The sequence below is a fragment of the Somniosus microcephalus genome, chromosome 15 (genome assembly GCF_052327205.1).
Source record: "Somniosus microcephalus isolate GS21.2 chromosome 15, FLI_Smic_1.0, whole genome shotgun sequence".
In the NCBI taxonomy this organism is placed as follows: domain Eukaryota; kingdom Metazoa; phylum Chordata; class Chondrichthyes; order Squaliformes; family Somniosidae; genus Somniosus; species Somniosus microcephalus.
Window position 1 is genome coordinate 46,397,252 of NC_141001.1, and position 19,292 is coordinate 46,416,543.

The 19,292-nt window shown below is 44.7% G+C and overlaps 1 protein-coding gene across 7 annotated transcripts in view; it reads left to right on the top strand.

Annotated features, from left to right (window-relative positions):
- The first annotated feature begins 1,074 nt into the window (after positions 1-1,074).
- rab3il1 (RAB3A interacting protein (rabin3)-like 1) overlaps positions 1,075-19,292 on the top strand; it is a 90,100-nt gene continuing 71,882 nt past the window's right edge. For 5 of the 7 annotated variants that reach the window (XM_086007755.1, XM_086007756.1, XM_086007761.1 and 2 more), the window contains exon 1: positions 2,068-2,292. In XM_086007755.1, coding sequence (XP_085863881.1) covers positions 2,282-2,292 — 11 coding nt within the window. In that variant the 5' untranslated portion in view covers positions 2,068-2,281. Of the gene's footprint in view, positions 1,421-2,061; positions 2,293-19,292 lie in introns of those variants that run through there. The other 2 variants (XM_086007759.1, XM_086007760.1) reach the window with 2 other exon arrangements.

The window sequence follows — 19,292 nt, forward strand, 5'->3', positions numbered from 1 at the left end:
CAAGTATATCCTTTCTTAGGTAAGGAGACCAAAACTGCACACAGTACTCCAGGTGTGGTCTCACCAAGGCCCTGTATAACTGTAGTAAGACATCTTTGCTCCTGTACTCACATCCTCTTGCAATAAAGGCCAACATACCATTTGCCTTCCTAACTGCTTGCTGCACCTGCAGTTTGCTTTCAGTGACTGGTGTACAAGGACACCCAGGTCCCTTTGTACATCAACATTTCCCAATCTATCACCATTTAAATAATACTCTGCATTTCTGTTTTTCCTACTGAAGTGGATAACTTCACATTTATCCACGTTATACTGCATCTGCCATGTATTTGCCCACTCACTCAACTTGTCTAAATCGCCTTGAAGCTGCTTTGCATCCTCCTCACAACTCACAATCCCCCACCTAGTTTTGTGTCGTCAGCAAACTTGGAAAATATTACATTTGGTTCCCTCATCCAAATCATTGATCTATATTGTGAATAGCTGGGGCCCAAGCACTGATCCCTGTGGTACCCCACTAGTCACTGCCTGCCACCCTGACAAGGACCCATTTATTCCTACTCTGTTTCCTGTCTGTTAACCAGTTTTCAATCCATGCCAGTATATTCCCCCCCAATCCCATGTGCTTTAATTTTGCACACTAACCTCTTATGTGGAACTTCATCAAAGGCCTTCTGAAAACCCAAATACACCACATCCATTGGTTCTCCCTTATCTATTCTACCAGTTACATCCTCAAAAATTCCAGTAGGTTTGGCAAACATGGTGGGAGATCGACCCTCAAGTGGAGATCCATGACCTACAAGAGACTTTTATTGTGTGTACGCTGCTCTTTACTGAACCTGTTGAAGGCTGTGTAAAGGAGGGCCCTGTTTTTGCACTGGGATTTGGCTCTGTTATAGTGTTACATGCTGACAGAGGCAGGTGTGCCGGCATATATGCTATCGACATATGCTGTCACGGTAAAACTTCCTTCACGGATGCTCCAGCTGTCCTGGAGAGGTCACTGAGGCCCAGAGTATCAACACTAAGCTCACACTTCCTGCGTGCCTCTGACAGGGTGTTCACAGTCACACACGGAGCAGCGGTTCTCTCGTGGAGGCAGTGCCCTGGCGCTGCCGGGAATTCTGCATTTTCTGTTTTTACGTTTGACCCCTCGCACCACTTGTACTGACCCCTCGCACCACTTGTACTAAGCTATGTGCTGGTGTTTGTAACACCATACGCAGTGGAATGCAGCAAACCGCCCACTTTCACCAGCTACCCTGATGTCTTGGTGTACGCTGAATCCCACAGACCAGGAGATTGCAGTTTCGATTCCCAGTCTGCGCTGAGTCAGCTGGGGTGGCAGTTTGGTCTCGGAGCCCCCGCATTAGGGAAAATCAGCCAAGGTACTCTGCTCCTGATCACTGTTCCTGCTGTAAGTATGTGGACGTTGGGAGAGGACAGGATCCAGCCACCGTTAAATAATGTGGTAAAACCCTTTGTCTGGACTGGCCACATGAACAATGGGCTACTTGGGTGGGGAACTGGAGAGTGCCCAGCGCCTGTGCTGTTATATACACCAGCAAGAGGTAGTGCCTTCAGGAGAGAGACAGTTGGGGGAAATGGCTCAATCTTAGAACGAGGCACTTCTGGCCTTCTAATTGAAATGAAAAGTTGGATTGTTTAGCATTCCTGTTTATTTTTTCTGTCTGGCTGTGAGTTGAGCTGCTGCCGAAAGCCCGCAGACAAACTGTTTCACAAGCTGGAAAACCTTGATGGGCTGAGAGTTCAGTAAAGTCTGGAGCTCCGGAGCCTTTGACTGGGCAGCTCCCTCTGTTATTCAGGCGGCCGGATGTGGGTGTCAGTTTTGCTTGGAAAGGGAAGCCTCTCTCCCAGCATCCTGACTGAAAGTAAGCAGTTTTCAGTCAGATGTTTTCTTTCCTTGCTGTCTGTCAGCCGGAGCTGCTGGTCTGCCTGTTTGTCATATGATGCTGGAGGGAGGGTCACATGTTTCCCTTTTTCAAGTGAGAGCTAGCTACATGTGGTCACGTGATATTGAGTCTAGGCTGCTGAGCTGTTCCTGTTCGTGCCTAGTGCTGTAGAATGCAGTGAAGTGGAGAGAGAGAGTATCCTAAGAGCGGAGCGGAGCTGCTGGTCTGGGGTAAGCTCCCCCAGTGTTTCAGTGCCAGAAGCTGGCATCTCGGCCCTCTGCGTGGCTGTATGTAATGGAGCCACAGCTGCAACCCGTTGCACTGGATAGTTTAGGTGTGCAGGAGTGAGGGGAGCCCCTGCCAGTATGTGGAAACGGTAAGTCTGACCCCTGTTGAGTTACAGCTTTCCTGTGTTAGCAGCAGGGAAGCTTCTGCCGTCACCAGTTCTACTGCAGACCTAGTGGTGTCTCTGACAGGAAATGTATTGGGGAGAGGAGGGGAGGTTCAGAGAGCTAGAGTAGTCGGGGAGCTTGACATGAGTGGGATGAGAAACCAGACTGCAGTGCTATAGCAGTGTTTATGTATTAAATGCTGTAAATCCTGCTTTTTCTGCCTGATTGTAACTATGGCAATGATAGTAAACTGCAGTTTAATGATGTGTTTCAGACGCTGTGTAATACAGTGAAAGTATAAATTAGATGTTGATTTGTGACTTCTAATGAGGAGCTCTTCATCCATCTCTTGGCTTGTGATACACAGAACCTCACACAGAGATCGAAATAGAAAAAAAAACACACTAACATTAGAAAAGTCAGGAATGAGAAAGGGGCATTCAGCCGTTGAAGCTTATCCCTCTAGACAGAGACACATTGATAGAGATTCTGAGCTAGAGGCAATTAAAAGGCCAGAGAAAGAGAGGCACTGAGGGAGACACACATCAACAGACGAATTTTCTTGTGGTCTGTTGCTAGCACTATCTAATTGTGATTCCTTCTCTCTGTCCCTTGTTTAAATCAGAAGTAGAGATCTTTGCTTCTTTCAGGGGATGAACAGTGTGCTACTTATCAGCCTCTGCACGCACTTTGTATGTTAACAGTGACATTGGGGATATAAGTTTTTCTTTATCTTTCCTCCAGTTTTCTCCTCCTTTTCCTGAAGGCACTAATTGCTGCTGGGGTAAAGTTTCACAGCCAACAGATCGTGGGCAAGGGGCTATTCTTAATGTGTGAGCCTAGACAGTGAGGTTCAGCAGACTATTCCACTGTGAAAGCATCACAGCTGAGTCCAATTCTGTCTTCATCTGACCATATGTTTACACTTTCCAGAATGGGTCACCTCGATAGTGATTAGGAGCAGGAAAGCGCACGATTTTCCCCTTTCTAGCCCAGGCTTGCTGAGGCCTGTTGTCATACTCCTGCTGCTGCTCTGGCTATGATCAGCTAGTTCACCATGGACTAGGGATCAAATCTGAAACCTTCTGGTCCCTGTACTGCATCAGGTAGTGCATTCACCAACCGAGCCATCAGAGAGCTCCTCTGTTCTGGCTTACTCTTATTCCATGTCTGGATCTTTCTCTTGCCGGAGTGCCATTATTTAGATTGTTTCCCACCCTGTGAGGTTAGCATAACTGTGGTTTGATATAATATTGAGAAACTCTGCAAATGTATTTGTAACCGTGTATATAAAAAAATCAATCTTAAAGGGGCACCATCTTCATGAAAAAGTGTTTGGCAAACCTCAGCTTCTATTTACAAGCACATAATGCAGTGACAGATTGTGTTGAAATGTGCCTTTGGGCCTCGCGTGCCATGTGACACTTCTGGTTCATTTCTCGTCCCAAACAAAGTTTTGCCAAATCTTGTTTTTTGTTGGCGAGGATGTTGGCCATTTAAAATCTGCCAGCCTATATACCCAGTAAAATATCCCGATGGGCGCATGAATCCAGGAGTGACGGGCCTATATGCACAGTTGGGGCTCCCCTGATGGCTCAGTTGGTAGAGACAGTGACTAACTGAGACATAAATAAAGAACAGGAGGGCCCAGGTTTGATCCCTGTTCTGTGGTGTCAGCTGATCTCAACCAAGGGTGCCAGTAGGACTGCTGCAACTGGCCACAGTGCCCCAGCATTAGGGAGGGACAAATCAGCCAGGGTTCCTGCTCCTGATTGCTGTCCAGTGACTTTTGCTGAAAGTTGCATATGTGTGTGGGCATCAGGTGAAGGCAGAATTGGGCTCTGTCTATGATGCCTCCATAGTGGAATAGCCTGCCAACGCTTGCGAATCAAGGCTCATGCATGAAGATCCTCCGGAGAGCTGCTGGCCTGTGTGGAGAGGTACCTGGCAAAAGTCAGGAGAGGAGAAAATTGCAAAAGTAAGAAGTTTGCAGTTGTCGATGTGTGGGATGGAGCTGGGGTTAGACAGGGGTTTGCTGGGATTTGTGTGGTTTTTGCGGTTGTTAATTTTAAAGCCTGTTTACATGCCTGCGTGTGTGTTTCTTAAACTGTCCACAAAGTTTAATTCAGGAGATGCTGGATAGAGATTGGGACCAGGGACCATGGTTGATTTTGTCCATCCCTAGCCCAGGGGTGATTTATCACTCCTGCTGCTGCCAGGCTGATTCAGCTAATTCAGGACAGACCAGGGACCTTCTGGTCTCTATGATTCAGTAGCACAATAAGCAGAGCATTTACCAACTGAACCATTGAGGCTGTAGAAATACTTTTGGAGTTGTATTTGTGAGCTAGTTCTGTGAGGTGCTGGGGTTACATCAATTCACATTGTTGGTAATCTTGTACACGTTCGGACCTGGGGGCTTTGAAGGAGTCATTATTTATACCTCTGCACCTCACTACAATGATGTTTATTTCAAAATGCTACTTGCTATTAAAAAAAATACTCTGTATATATTCACAGTTAAACTTTATAATATTTGTTAAAATGTACAGAAGACTCCCTAAGTACGTCATCTAGTTAGCCTGATGGGCACCTGAACTTCTTGGACTAGGAATTTTCCAGGTTGGATCCCTCGCCCATGTCTGGGTCATTACCCAGTGAACCCTGCAAGAGTGGTGCATGTATGGGTCCTGGTTGGGACTGGGATCAGGCTGAACTCTGATGTCCCTACTGAAGCTCGCTATTGGAGCTCACGTGTGAATGGCAGCCCCTTCGGAAGGGTAACCGTTGAACCATACCTCCGCAAGCGGTCCGTATATTCAGGAAAGGAGGGGAGGAAAGAAAATTAGCATGGGAATAAAATGTACAACAGAAATTGGATGGTGCAATGTTTGGACATGGACCTTTCACCTTTGTGATCCAGGTTTGAAAACAGCCCTGACCAATGGGCGAGAGTCCATTTTCTCTGATAAGTGTAAAGCTTTGGGCAGTCTTAACACAAAGGGAACTTTATGCTGCATCAGGCCAAAGCTGTACTTGATTTGGGAGTGCTTTATAGGATAGTGTAGATGGAGCTTTACTCTGCATCTAACCATGTAAAGAAAGAACTTGCATTTATATAGTGCCTTTCACTTCCTCAGGACATCCCAAAGGACTTCACAGCGAGTGAAGTACTTTTGAAATATGGTCACTGTCATAATGTAGGGAAATACAGCAGCTAATTTGTGCAGAGGAAGGTCCCACAAACAGCAATGAGATAAATGATCAGATAACCTGTTTTAGTGATGATGGTTGAGGGATAAATATTGGCCAGGGTATCTGGATAACTGCCCTGCTCTTGTTCAAATAGTGCCATGGGATCTTTTATGTTCATCCAAGAGGGCAGACTGGGCCTCGGTTTAACGTGTCATCCAAACGACAGCATCTCTGACAGTGTAGCACTCCCTCAGTACAGCTCTGAAATGTCAGCCTATATTATGTGCTCAAGTCTCTGGAGTAGGGCTTGACTCCTTGACCTTCTGACTCAGATCAGTGTTCCCACTGATCCAAGGCTGTACCCATGTATCTGGTGTGCGAGCACTTTATGGGACAGTGTAGAGGGAGCTTTACCCTGGATGTAATCTGTGTGCCTGCCATGGGAATGCTTGATGCTCACTCTGGGAGAAATAAATGGAATATTTCATTTTCAATTCTAGTGTGTCTCACTTTGAAGAGCAGATAAAGTCACCAAGAACAAATACATGGCTTAAATATGTACAGAAACAACTCCCTAGATGGGCAAGTGAGCAATGATGTCTCAATAAGCTAAATGGACCAAAAGGTTCTTGGCTGGATCTTCAGTTTCTGCTCAGTTAGATTATCTCAGCTGGGACAACAATTGGGGTGTCACAATTGACCTTAGCACTCTTGGGAGGGGCAAAATCAGCTATGGTTCCTACCCCTGATCATTGTCCATCTGTGAAGTGCGAGTATGCGGACGTCCGGATGGAGCTCAACTGTGATGCCATCCAAGAATGCACAGCCTCCTGTCATGCAGTGTCTGTCCAGGCTTACACATGAAGAATGGCCTATGGAATTGTACCCCAGCACATCAACACTTTTAGACGAGGAAGCAAGGGGAGAAAAATTGGAAAGAATAAACCCCACAGAAGCCATTTTCTGCAGTTGTTGTCTGTTCTGAAGGATGAAAGGGCCTCCTATTTCCCAAAGGCTTAATTTTCCGAATATTCCAGATTGCAGTTATTTTGGTACAGTAATACTGCCGTTGTCCTTGTAACACTGGCCATGGATTGCACAGTTGCAATATAGTGTGGGCGATGAAGGTGATTCGTTCTCCTCTCCTGTGACCCTCTGATTCAGTCTCAAGGACAAACACTCCCGCTGGCATGACATTGAATGGACATTTCTTCTACCTCATTGTAGCCCATGTCAGACAATATCACGGCATCTATTCAACTTAAAGTACAACAAAAACAAAGACAATCTCTGGAATTTGTTATGTTTGCGATGTGGAACATCACAGAGAAGTGCTGACTGCAGGTACGTATAGCCACTGTACTGAGCCAGGTAACAAATAGTGACTTATTTTAGCACGCAGTAACAAGGAGGGCCAGGGATTATTACAGCACTTCAAACCTTTCTATATATTTAGTATCCAGCAATTCAGAACATCCTATGGTTGGAGTTAGGGGAGTGGCACCATGTGCTGGGCTGAGGGGTATGGGGGGGAAGCATAAGAAACCATGGAGATCCTTATTTGGAAAATAGTGGTGGGATTTAAAAAAAATATACAATAGAAATAAATGGCATGATTTGTGACAGTGTCTTGGGGCTAAGGAGGGGGGAGAAAATCATCCAGGTCTTGCTCTGGTTTTTAAAAAATTCTTGATGTGGGCACCACTGGCAAGTCTGCATTAATTGCCCATCCCTAGTTGTCCTGAGAAGTTGGAGGTTGGTTGCCTTCTTGAGCAATTTGTTATTACAACAGACAGTTGCCTTCCCAGGAGAAGATTAAGAACTGGTTTGGTTTTTAATGCAGTCCAGCAGCTTTCATGTTCCTTGGTAATAAACCACAAATGACCAGATGTATTGGATCCAATTACCTAACTTTCTATGGTGGGATTTGAAGTTGCAACCTCTGGGTTAGTAGTCCAGTACCATAGCCACTACAGTGACTCCTACTAGAAAGTGTGTGTGTGTGTGTTGATGTTGGGTCAAAAGTAAAATCACGTTCGGCACTGATTCAACCCATGGTTGACTAGCCTGGCAGCACCTTCACTGTCTCCGCTGACACATGGCGAATAGCAGCTTGGGCAAGGTACCGGTGACCGATCAGTGCCTGAACACTCGAGAGGTGGCGCATTCAGAAGAGTCGTGAAAATTGGGATTAAAAAGCTGGAGGCTGCTCATTGAGTTCTGAGCATATTTGACTACATAACAACAGCGACTGCACTTGAAACTAACTTATGTGTGAAAAGCTGAGAGATCTTTCTGAGATGTGGTGACGCGATATAGAAATGCAAGTTTCCTTCTTGAGAGGAGGACAGGGGTTGAGATTTCAAAGGCAACCACACTTATTCCTGCTGCGCCCAGCGTTATTTCTGAATGTGGTTAGGGATTTGGAAGAGGAAGTGCGGTTCCACTCTGCTATGCTGAGTGGATTCATCTGCACGGAGTTCAAAATCACAGATCCCTCAGCAACATTTAAATGAGTAGCAGGCTTTGCTTGGGTTGACTCTTTTAAGCGAGAGCCAAGTTCAACACACACGTCACACCACTGATTGCAGAGGATCAGATGACTCCCTGAATTCTGATGACTCTTCTGTTAGCCGGTGAGATGACTGGCTGCAGGCTGACATTGACACAACACATTTGAGGTCGGTGAGTATCGTGTGGATCGGATTTTCTGATTTTGCTTTCATACTCTGGCTGTTTACCAGAAGATTTAAAAAAATGCCTTTGGTCTGTTTACACAACTGAGAATAATTACGCACTTCACACACAGCGTGATATGCCTGTCAACAAGTTGAGTTCTCTTTCAGTGCTGCCCTAATGACTTAATGGGTGGATGCATTATCTGGTGTGGTTCCGAGCTATATAGACCAAAATGTCTCAAGTTCTATCCCCAGTCTCTGCTATTAGCTGATCTCAAATAGGGCAACACTACAGGTGCTATAATTGGCCTCAAATGCCCCATGGCTAGGGAGCAGCAATTCACCTGATCATGATCTAATAACACCGACTGGAAAATTGGGGGTGTGGGCATCAGCTGAGGACAGGATGGGACTTGGATGTATTAAGCTTCCCACCGTCGGTTTGCCTGCTGGCACTCGCAAAATTAAACCCGGGCAAGAGTACAGACAATACGTAAATGTAGTCCAGTGTTAATGGGGTGAGCATTTGTGCATATCCGGTATACGTTGGGGTACTTTGAGAACTGTGCTGAATGTGAGGGTATTTTTGAGCTTCGTGCTGGGTGGGGGGGGTATTGGGGAGTGGGGCTGGGTGTGTGGTGGGGAGTGGGGCTGGGTGTGTGGTGGGGAGTGGGGCTGGGTGTGTGGTGGGGAGTGGGGCTGGGTGTGTGGTGGGGAGTGGGGCTGGGTGTGTGGTGGGGCTGGGTGTGGGGGGTATTGGGGAGTGTTGCTCGGTGTGGGGGGGTATTTGGGAGTGGGGGTCTCTTGTCAGTGGTTTCTGCTCTGGCAATTAGTCATGCCAATGACTGACTGAGCTACTTCAATTCAGTTCTGACGAAGGGTCATCGACCTGAAACGTTAACTCTGTTTCTCTCTCCATAGATGCTGCCTGACCTGAGTATTTTCAGCATTTTTTGTTTTTATTTCAGATTTCCAGCATTCGCAGTATTTTGCTTTTGTATTTACTTCAGCGCTGCTTCTCAAGCTGGGTGATTTATCCCGAGGTACACAATGTGCCTCCCAGTTACACTACAACAGCCTCTTCGTCGTCTACAAACATCTGTAGCTCATGTCGTAGCCACCCTAAATGTAGTAATTACTGTCGAACCCGTTCATTTGACATGCACATTGCAGAGCAGAGAGTTAGAAAGAAAAATCTGCAAATGCTGGAAATCTAAAAAGAAAACAAAATCCTGCAGATACACAGAAATTACATCAGCATCTGAGAGAGAAACAGAATAATGCAAAATGGAGCCCCTCAGTCAGGATTCAGTTAACCTGTTTCAGACATTGACTGATCTGCCTTGAATATCTGGTAATGTGGCCCGGCTGTTATCAGTCTCCTGTGCAGCTGAATCTCTGCGGGGCCGACAACCCGATTAGAGACTTGTGATCTCTGAGCAACACATCCCTGCCCCATTTTATCAGTGTGCCATTGATAATGGAAGGTCAGTGGGGGGGAAAAGGTGCTTTTATTCTAGACCTCTAATGAACTCTCTCAGGACCCATGGGAAGGCAGCTGAGAAATACTGTTGTAGATGCAGAGTTCACCACTTTTATGTTTTCGAGTGGTGCAGGACTGTGTTTGCTGTCGGTGGCTCATACTATGTGGGGGAAAACACTTTGAGGCCTGCAGCTAATTAAATTGATCTCTCATTGCTGCTTTTGGGGGTGCTCGCTGTGTGCAGATTGGCTGCTGTGTTTCCTACATTGCAAGTGTCTACGCTTCCAAAGTACTTTTATTGGCTATGAAGCACTTTGAGATACCCTGAGGTCATGAAAGGTGCTATGTAAATGCAAGTTCTTTCTTTTTTCCCTGCATTTTGCAGAATGTAGATGCAAACGAAGAATTTGTGTAACTTCGCACAATCTCATGCCTTGTCGTCGCAGTTGTTGTGTAGCCACAGGGACTGGAAGGAAGAGCATGCAACATGGCACACGGCTGGAATGTGATCAGCTGTGGACGAGATGGAGGCAGGTGCTGGATCACTGGAGCGGAAACATCACTAATCCATAACTCTTGCTCCAGTCAGGCCTCTTTCATCTTGTAACTGCCAATTCCATATTCTGTGCTGAGTTAGCTGATCTCAGCAGGAGCCTGTTTTCGACCAGTCAGGTTTTAAGGGTGGACTTGACACTTGATAATTTTCACATCAGAAACTGGACAGTAGTAGCCTGGGTGAGGTACCAGAGCTAATTATCTGTAGCCCAACAAGACTCTTGGGGAGGGGTCGCAGGGGGGAGGGAGAGAAGAATTGGAGATAAAGTATAATCTATTTTTTATATATATATATAAAATCTTGCATATTGCAGGCAGTTTCCTTTTCACAAACCATACTTCCTGTATCATGATATTGAGCCATGCTTTTTTATATCAACAGTTGGCAATCAAACTGCTTATGAAAAACATTTATAATGGAAAGACTCCATAGGAACACTTCACACTCATTGTTTGTTGATAAACCAATTGCATCTCTCAATTTTTAATGTCCAAAATAAGATTTTAAACAATATCAAAGAAATCAAAATATTACATACTTCACAAATTTATCCATTGATTTTTTTTTTGATCTTAATACCTTCATTAGAGATGTTACTTGAAGGCCTCCGCCTCTTTCAAAACCCTGGGCTTGATGTATTTGCCCAGAGCAGTGATACTGTTAGTAGATTATGCAGTTTGAGCATGTGTATTGTGCACAGTTTAAGAATGTAGCAGTAGCACAGTAGCATTTAAGTTAGTCTAAGGGACAGAATGGGGATGAATTTCCACAGGGGTTCTCCCACTTGTGCGTGTTTATGCTGTTTTGCTACGGATTCCATGGCTCTTCTGCCTTGGTAATAGCAGATGAGTAGACAAATCCCACAGAAATACACCCCTATTGCTTATCTCTCAGTCTGTAACAAAATCTATTTCAAAAAACTTTATTCAGGTAAATTTTATTTTGAGTTTTTTTAAACAGACTGTGTGGGTGAGAGAAAATAATAGACTGTACTAATTATATTCATATTGAAGCTTTTTTACAATTATAAACACTCCAGAAACTTCATAAAACATGTTAATCTGAGAAAAACAGAGTGTATTTTTCATCTTAATTTGAGTTTTTTTTAAAAAAGGAATTGAGTTGAATTTTGAAAGGAAACAAAGCCCCTAATTATCATCTGCTTATCACTTGTTTTGTTGATGGTTAGAAAATGCAAATGTATCCTGCCCCAAATTCCCCACCAGGATTGCTGATTTTCAGGGCCTAGATATATAACCTCAACTGGTACATCTTGCATATCATCTTACTGTGTAGTCTTAGCTTTAAGACTGGTAAGGGTTAAAAATGAAAAATAGGTAAAGGAATATATAAAAAATAAAGGACATTAATTTATGGCTTTCACAGAATAATGAACAGATGTGGAATTCAATCCCCAATGTAAAACAGAAGTCTCAGACTACTACTAGGACAAACACCCCTTTTGTTATAAAATAGTGAATTCTCCAACTCACCATGAGCATCGCCTCGGGAGATCAGCTTGTAGTAAAATTGGAATACAGGCAGAAAGCAAAGGCTGGATTTAATTTGTTTATTCCTTTAGTTCTAACTGGAGACCTGGGAAGCTCACCAGCACCACAGGCTTTTCACACTTTCCATTTGTAAAACAGCGGCTGTAATTCCCTCACTGACCATGTGTTACCCTCTGGTACAAAGGAGTACAATAACTATCAGTAAAGCAGCATCATGACTGGCAACAGGCAGGCAGATTTACAGAACAGAACAAGCAGCGTCTGTGAGAACTGAAGTGAGAATAGTTTTGAATGTTAGAGAGGATGGATTGGAAAACCTCGCTGGATCCAGCAGGACTAGGCCACAGCTGTTTTCCAGACACAGTTGGTAGGCCTCACTGTCAGTGCTGCCTGACTCACAGCTTCCGATGGGATCGATCTCTTTCTTTCTCTCTCTACACAGGAAATCTCTGCATTTCTGGGCACAAAATGTTTTTTCAGAGGAACTTTGTGGAATCTGATCCTGTTTTCTTTTCTCAAGTCTGACCTGCTCTCACCAAGTCCCTGGGACTGCACAAAAACACAAGCATTCTTTCCAGTATTTATTTTTCTACTGTGTGCCCATTTTGGATTCCACAGAATTCAGCTTTGATGCTTAGCGTTGATGAAAAGGAAACACCTCTACTGTGAAATAGACATGTTTGGGTAGACTAAGCAGGTATGGGTAGAGATACTAACGCTGGACAAGGTATGGGTAGAGATACTAACGCTGGACAAGGTATGGGTAGAGATACTAACGCTGGACAAGGTATGGGTAGAGATACTAACGCTGGACAAGGTATGGGTAGAGATACTAACACTGGACAAGGTATGGGTAGAGATACTAACGCTGGACAAGGTATGGGTAGAGATACTAACACTGGACAAGGTATGGGTAGAGATACTAACGCTGGACAAGGTATGGGTAGAGATACTAACACTGGACAAGGTATGGGTAGAGATACTAACGCTGGACAAGGTATGGGTAGAGATACTAACACTGGACAAGGTATGGGTAGAGATACTAACACTGGACAAGGTATGGGTAGAGATACTAACGCTGGACAAGGTATGGGTAGAGATACTAACGCTGGACAAGGTATGGGTAGAGATACTAACGCTGGACAAGGTATGGGTAGAGATACTAACGCTGGACAAGGTATGGGTAGAGATACTAACGCTGGACAAGGTATGGGTAGAGATACTAACGCTGGACAAGGTATGGGTAGAGATACTAACACTGGGCAAGGTATGGGTAGAGATACTAACACTGGACAAGGTATGGGTAGAGATACTAACACTGGACAAGGTATGGGTAGAGATACTAACGCTGGACAAGGTATGGGTAGAGATACTAACGCTGGACAAGGTATGGGTAGAGATACTAACACTGGACAAGGTATGGGTAGAGATACTAACACTGGACAAGGTATGGGTAGAGATACTAACGCTGGACAAGGTATGGGTAGAGATACTAACACTGGACAATTCCCAGGTGCAGGATTTTCAGTAACGAGATGTTGCCTCTTGTGAAAATAGTTAAGTTGCATCAGTCACGTGGGTCGCCAGGGTTGGCCAAATGGCACTAATGTATTCTGTTCTATTCTTTGCTATCCTCTTTTTCACTCTCCTCTTCCCTTTCTCTATCTTCTCCCTCTTTTTGTATATTCTCCTTGATTTCTTTTAGCAGGTAATCTTCTTGACAAATTTTTAGAGATTTTTGAAGAAGTGACCAATTGTTTAGATAAATGGAATGCAGTAGATGTATGAATGCTCAGAAGATGTCTCAGAAGGCCAAAATTTCAGACATACGGTATAATGGGATATGTATCAGGGAAGGAAAGTTGATTGATGGACAAGAAACAATTTGGTTGCAGAAGGTTTGGATGTAGTGTATCCAGGGGTCAGTGCTGGGTCCACCTTTGTTCTCTAAGATGATTTGGACCTGGGCATAGGGAGGATAGTTGAAGTAAAATCTGAGTTCCTGCAATGCAACCTACTGGTAGTACATACTGCAGCCAAAGTATGCTGCTGGTGGAAGGATGGATATTGAGTCATTTCTCTTATCTGGAAGGAGGAGAGCATGCCAGGGGATCTCGGAGACGCCGTAATTGTGACCATCTTCAAGAAAGGTGACAAGTCCGATTGCGGTAATTACAGAGGAGTTTCCCTGCTGTCTGTCACAGGGAACGTCATCGCAAGAATCCTCCTCAGTCGCCTTCTCCCAGTGGCTGATGAGCTCCTCCCAGAGTCTCAATGCGGATTCCGCCCACTAAGGGGCACAATGGACATGATCTTCACCGCACGTCAATTACAAGAGAAATGCAGGGAACAGCACCAACTGCTGTACATGGCCTTCTTTGATCTCACAAAGGCCTTTGACACTGTCAACTGTGAGGGATTATGGAGTGTCCTCCTCAAATTCGGCTGCCCTCAAGTTTGTCACCATCCTCTGCCTGCTTCACGACATAAGAACATAAGAACATAAGAAATAGGAGCAGGAGTAGGCCATACGGCCCCTCGGGCCTGCTCCGCAATTCAATAGGATCATGGCTGATCTGAATCTAGACTCACGTCCACTTCCCTGCCCTCTCCCCGTAACCCCTAATTCCCTTATCTGCTAGGAAAATGTCTAGCTCCATTTTAAATTTATTTAATGTTGCAGCTTCCACAGTTCTCTGGGGTAGCAAATTCCATAGATTTACTACCCTCTGAGTGAAGAAGTTTCTCCTCATCTCAGTTTTGAAAGGGCAGCCCCTTATTCTTAGATTATGCTCCCTAGTTCTAGCCTCATACATCAGTGGAAACATCCTCACCGCATCCACCCGATTAAGCCCCCTCACAATCTTATATGTTTCGATAAGATCGCCTCTCATTCTTCTGAACTCCAATGAGTAGAGTCCCAACCTACTCAACCTTTCCTCATACGTCAACCCCCTCATCTCTGGAATCAACCGAGTGAACCTTCTCTGAACCGCCTCGAGAGCAAGTATATCTTTTCTTAAATATGGAAACCAAAACTGCACGCAGTATTCCAGGTGTGGCCTCACCAATACCCTGTATAACTGCAGCAAGACTTCCCTGTTTTTATACTCCATCCCCCTTGCAATAAAAGCCAAGATTCCATTGGCCTTCCTGATCACCTGCATACTAACTTTTTGTGTTTCATGCACCAGGACCCCCAGATCCCTTTGTACTGTAGCACTTTGCAGTTTCTCTCCATTTAGATAATAATTTGCTCTTTGATTTTTTTCTGCTAAAGTGCATAACCTCACACTTTCCAACATTATATTGCATCTGCCAAATCTCTGCCCACTCACTTAGCCTGTCTATGTCCTTTTGCAGGTTTTTTATGTCCTCCTCACTCACTGCTTTCCCTCCCATCTTTGTATCGTCGGCAAACTTGGATATGTTGCACTCGGTCCCTTCCTCCAAATCGTTAATATAGATTGTAAAGAGTTGGGGTCCCAGCACTGACCCCTGCGGAACACCACTAGTTACTGATTGCCAGCCTGAGAACGAACCATTTATCCCAACTCTTTGTTTTCTGTTAGATAGCCAATCTTCCACCCATGCCAGTATATTACCCCCAATCCCGTGATTTTTTTATCTTGATCAGTAATCTTTTGTGTGGAACCTTGTCAAATGCCTTTTGGAAGTCCAAATACACTACATCCACTGGTTCCCCTTTATCCACCCTGTATGTTACATCCTCAAAAGAATTTGAGCAAATTTGTCAAACATGACTTCCCCTTCGTAAAACCATGCTGACTCTGTCCTATTAAATTATGTTTATCCAAATGCTCTGTTACTGTTTCCTTAATAATGGACTCCAACATTTTGCCACCCACAGATGTTAGGCTAACTGGTCTATAGTTTCCAGCTTTTTGTCTACTTCCCTTCTTAAATAAGGGTGTTACATTAGCAGTTTTCCAATCTGCCGGGACCTTTCCTGAGTCCAGGGAGTTCTGGAAAATGATCACCAATGCATCCACAATCCCTACCGCCACTTCTCTCAAGACCCTAGGATGTAGGCCATCAGGTCCGGGGGATTTATCCGCCTTAAGTCCCATTATTTTACTGAGTACCATCTCCTTAGTGATTTTAATCGTCTTTAGCTCCTCCGCCCCCCCCCCCCCCCATTGCCCCCTGTTTGTCCAGTGTTGGGATAGTTTTAGTGTCCTCTACTGTAAAGACTGATACAAAATATTTGTTCAGCGTCTTTGCCATCTCCATGTTCCCCACCACTAGTTTCCCGGTCCCATCCTCTAAGGGACCAACGTTCACTTTAGCCACCCTTTTTCTTTTTATATAGCTGTAGAAACTCTTGCTATCTGTTTTTATATTTTTTGCTAGTTTACTTTCATAATCTATCTTCCCTTTCTTAATTAATCTTTTAGTTATTCTTTGCTGGCTTTTAAATGCTTCCCAATCTTCTATCCTCCCACTAGATTTGGCTAATTTATATGCCCTTGTTTTCAGTCGAATACCATCCTTTATTACTTTACTAAGCCACGATGGCTGTCTTTTCTTTTACTCCCCTTTTTCCTCAGTGGAATATATTTATCTTGAAAGATGTGAAATATCTCCTTGAAAGTAGACCACTGCTCTTGTACCGTCTTACACTTTAATCTGTTTTCCCAGTCCACTTTAGTCAATTCTACTCTCATACCTTCATAGTCTCCTTTATTTAAGCTTAGTACGCTGGTTTGAGATCCAACTCTCTCACCCTCAAACTGAATTTGGAATTCAACCATATTATGGTCACTCATTCCAAGGGGATCCTTTACTAGGACATTTTTTATTAATCCTGTCTCATTACACAGGACCAGATCTAAGATTGCCTGCCCCCTGGTTGGTTCAGTTACATACTGCTCAAGGAACCCGTCCCTAATACACTCCATGAACTCTTCCTCAATGCTGCCATGCCCAATTTGATTAGTCCAGTCAATATGAAAGTTAAAATCCCCCATGATTATAGCTGTTCCCTTATTACAAGCCCCAACTATTTCCTGATTTATACTCCGACCAACAGAGTTGCAACTGTTAGGAGGCCTATAGACTATGCCCACTAGTGACTTTTTCCCCTTTATTATTCCTTATCTCCACCCAAACTGTTTCGCCATCCTGATCCTTTGACCCAATATCATTTCTGACTATTGCAGTGATTCCATCCTTGATTAACATAGCAACCCCACCTCCCTTTCCTTCCTGTCTGTCCTTCCTAATTGTCAAATACCCTTGTATGTTTAGTTCCCATTCATGATTATCTTGCAGCCATGTTTCTGTAATGGCCACCAGATCATACCAATGTGTAGTTATTTGCACCGTCAACTCGTCAATTTTGTTACAAATGCTGCATGCATTCAGATAAAGAACTTTCAAATATGTTTTCTGACGATTTATTCCTGCTTTTACCCCTTTTACTACTTTACCTTTATCATTATACATTCTGTCCCTTCCTGACACGCTCTGGTTTTTAATTCCCCCACTGCTACCTTGCTCTATTGCCTTCTCCGCTGTCATTTTTATTTTTCGCTCTCTTAAAACCTCCCCCCCACTAATTAGTTTAAAGCCCTCTCTACAGCCCTAGTTATTCGATTCGCCAGGATTCTAGTCCCAGCACTGGCCAAGTGAAGTCCGTCCCATGCAAGCCGTGATCCTGACCAACGGTTCCACCACAGACCCAATTCACGTACGAACCGGGGTCAAGCAAGGCTGTGTCATCGCACCAACGCTCGTCTCGATCTTCCTTGCTGCAATGCTCCATCTCACCCTCAGTAAGCTCCCCGCTGGAGTGGAGCTAATTTACAGAAAAAATGGGAAACTGTTCAACCTCCGTCGCCTCCAGTCCAGATCCTCTGTCGTCGAATTACAGTATGCAGACAACACTTGCATCTGCGCTCACTTGGAGGTCGAACTCCAAATCATCGTCAACACCTTCACCGAAGCATACGAGAACATAGGCCTTACACTAAACATCCGTAAGACAAAGGTCCTCTACCAACCTGCCCCCACCACACAGTACTGCTCCCCGATTATCAAAATCCACGAAAAGGCCTTGGACAACGTGGACCACTTTCCATACCTCGGCAGAACAAGGGCAGACGTCGATGACGAAGTCCAACACCGCCTTCAGTGTGCCAGTGCAGCCTTCGGTCGCCTGAGGAAGAGAGTGTTTGAAGACCAGGACCTCAAACCCGGCACTAAGCTCATGGTCTACAGAGCAGCAGTGATACCCGCCCTGCTGTATGCCTCAGAGACATGGACCATGTACAGCAGGCACCTCAAAGTACTGGAGAGGTACCACCAACGCTGCTTCCGCAAGATCCTGCAAATCCATTGGCAGGATAGGTGCACCAACGTCGGTGTTCTCGCTCAGGCCAACATCGCCAGCATTGAAGCTTTGACCACGCTCGATCAGCTCCGATGGACGGGTCACATTGTCCGCATGCCCGATACGAGACTCCCAAAACAAGCGCTCTACTCGGAGCTCCGGCACGGCAAGAGAGCCCCAGGTGGGCAGAGGAAATGCTTCAAGGATACCCTCAAAGCCTCCTTGGAAAAAGTGTGAAATATTAGATGGATAAACATGGTGAGAGAGGAAGTATTAAGAGGTTTAGCATCTTTTGAAAGTAGATAAATCACCAGGCCTGGATGAAATGTATCCCAGGCAGTTAAGAGAAGCAAGGGAGGAAATAGCGGAGGCTCTGACCATTTTCCAATCCTCTCTGGCTATAGGCATGGTGCTGGAGGACTGCTAATGTTGTACCTTTGTTTAAAAAGAGAGAAAGGGATAGACCGAGTAATTACAGGCCAGTCAGCCTAACCTCGGTGGTGGGCAAATTATTGGAAAAAATTCTGAGGGACAGTATAAATCATCATTTAGAAAGGCATGGATTAATCAGGACAGTCAGCATGGATTTGTTAAGGGAAGGTCGTGTCTGACTAACTTGATTGAATTTTTTGAGGAGGTGCATTTGATGTAGTGTACATGGATTTTAGCAAGGCTTTTGACAAGGTCCCACATGGCAGGCTGGTCAGAAAAATAAAAGCCCATGAGATCCAAGAGAAAGTGGCAAGTTGGATCCAAAATTGGCTCAGTGGCAGGAAGCAAAAGGTCAACAGGTGTTTTTGTGACTGGAAGGCTGTTTCCAGTGGGCACAGGGCTCAGTACTAGGCTCCTTGCTTTTGTGGTATATATCAATGATTTAGACTTCAATTTAGGGGGCATGATTAAGAAGTTTGTAAATTATTCAAAAGTTGGCCGTGTGGTTAATAGTGAGGAAGAAAGCTGTAGACTGCAGGAAGATATCAGTGGACTGACTGGTCAGGTGGGCAGAAAAGTGGCAAATGAAATTCAACCCGGAGAAGTGTGAGGTAATGCATTTGGGGAGGGCTAACAAGGCATGGAAATACACAATAAATAGTAGGATACTGAGAAGCGTAGAGGAACAGAGGGTCTTTGGAGAGCATTTCCACAGATCCCTGAAGGTAGCAGGACAGATAGATAAGGTGGTTAAGACAACATATGGGATACTTT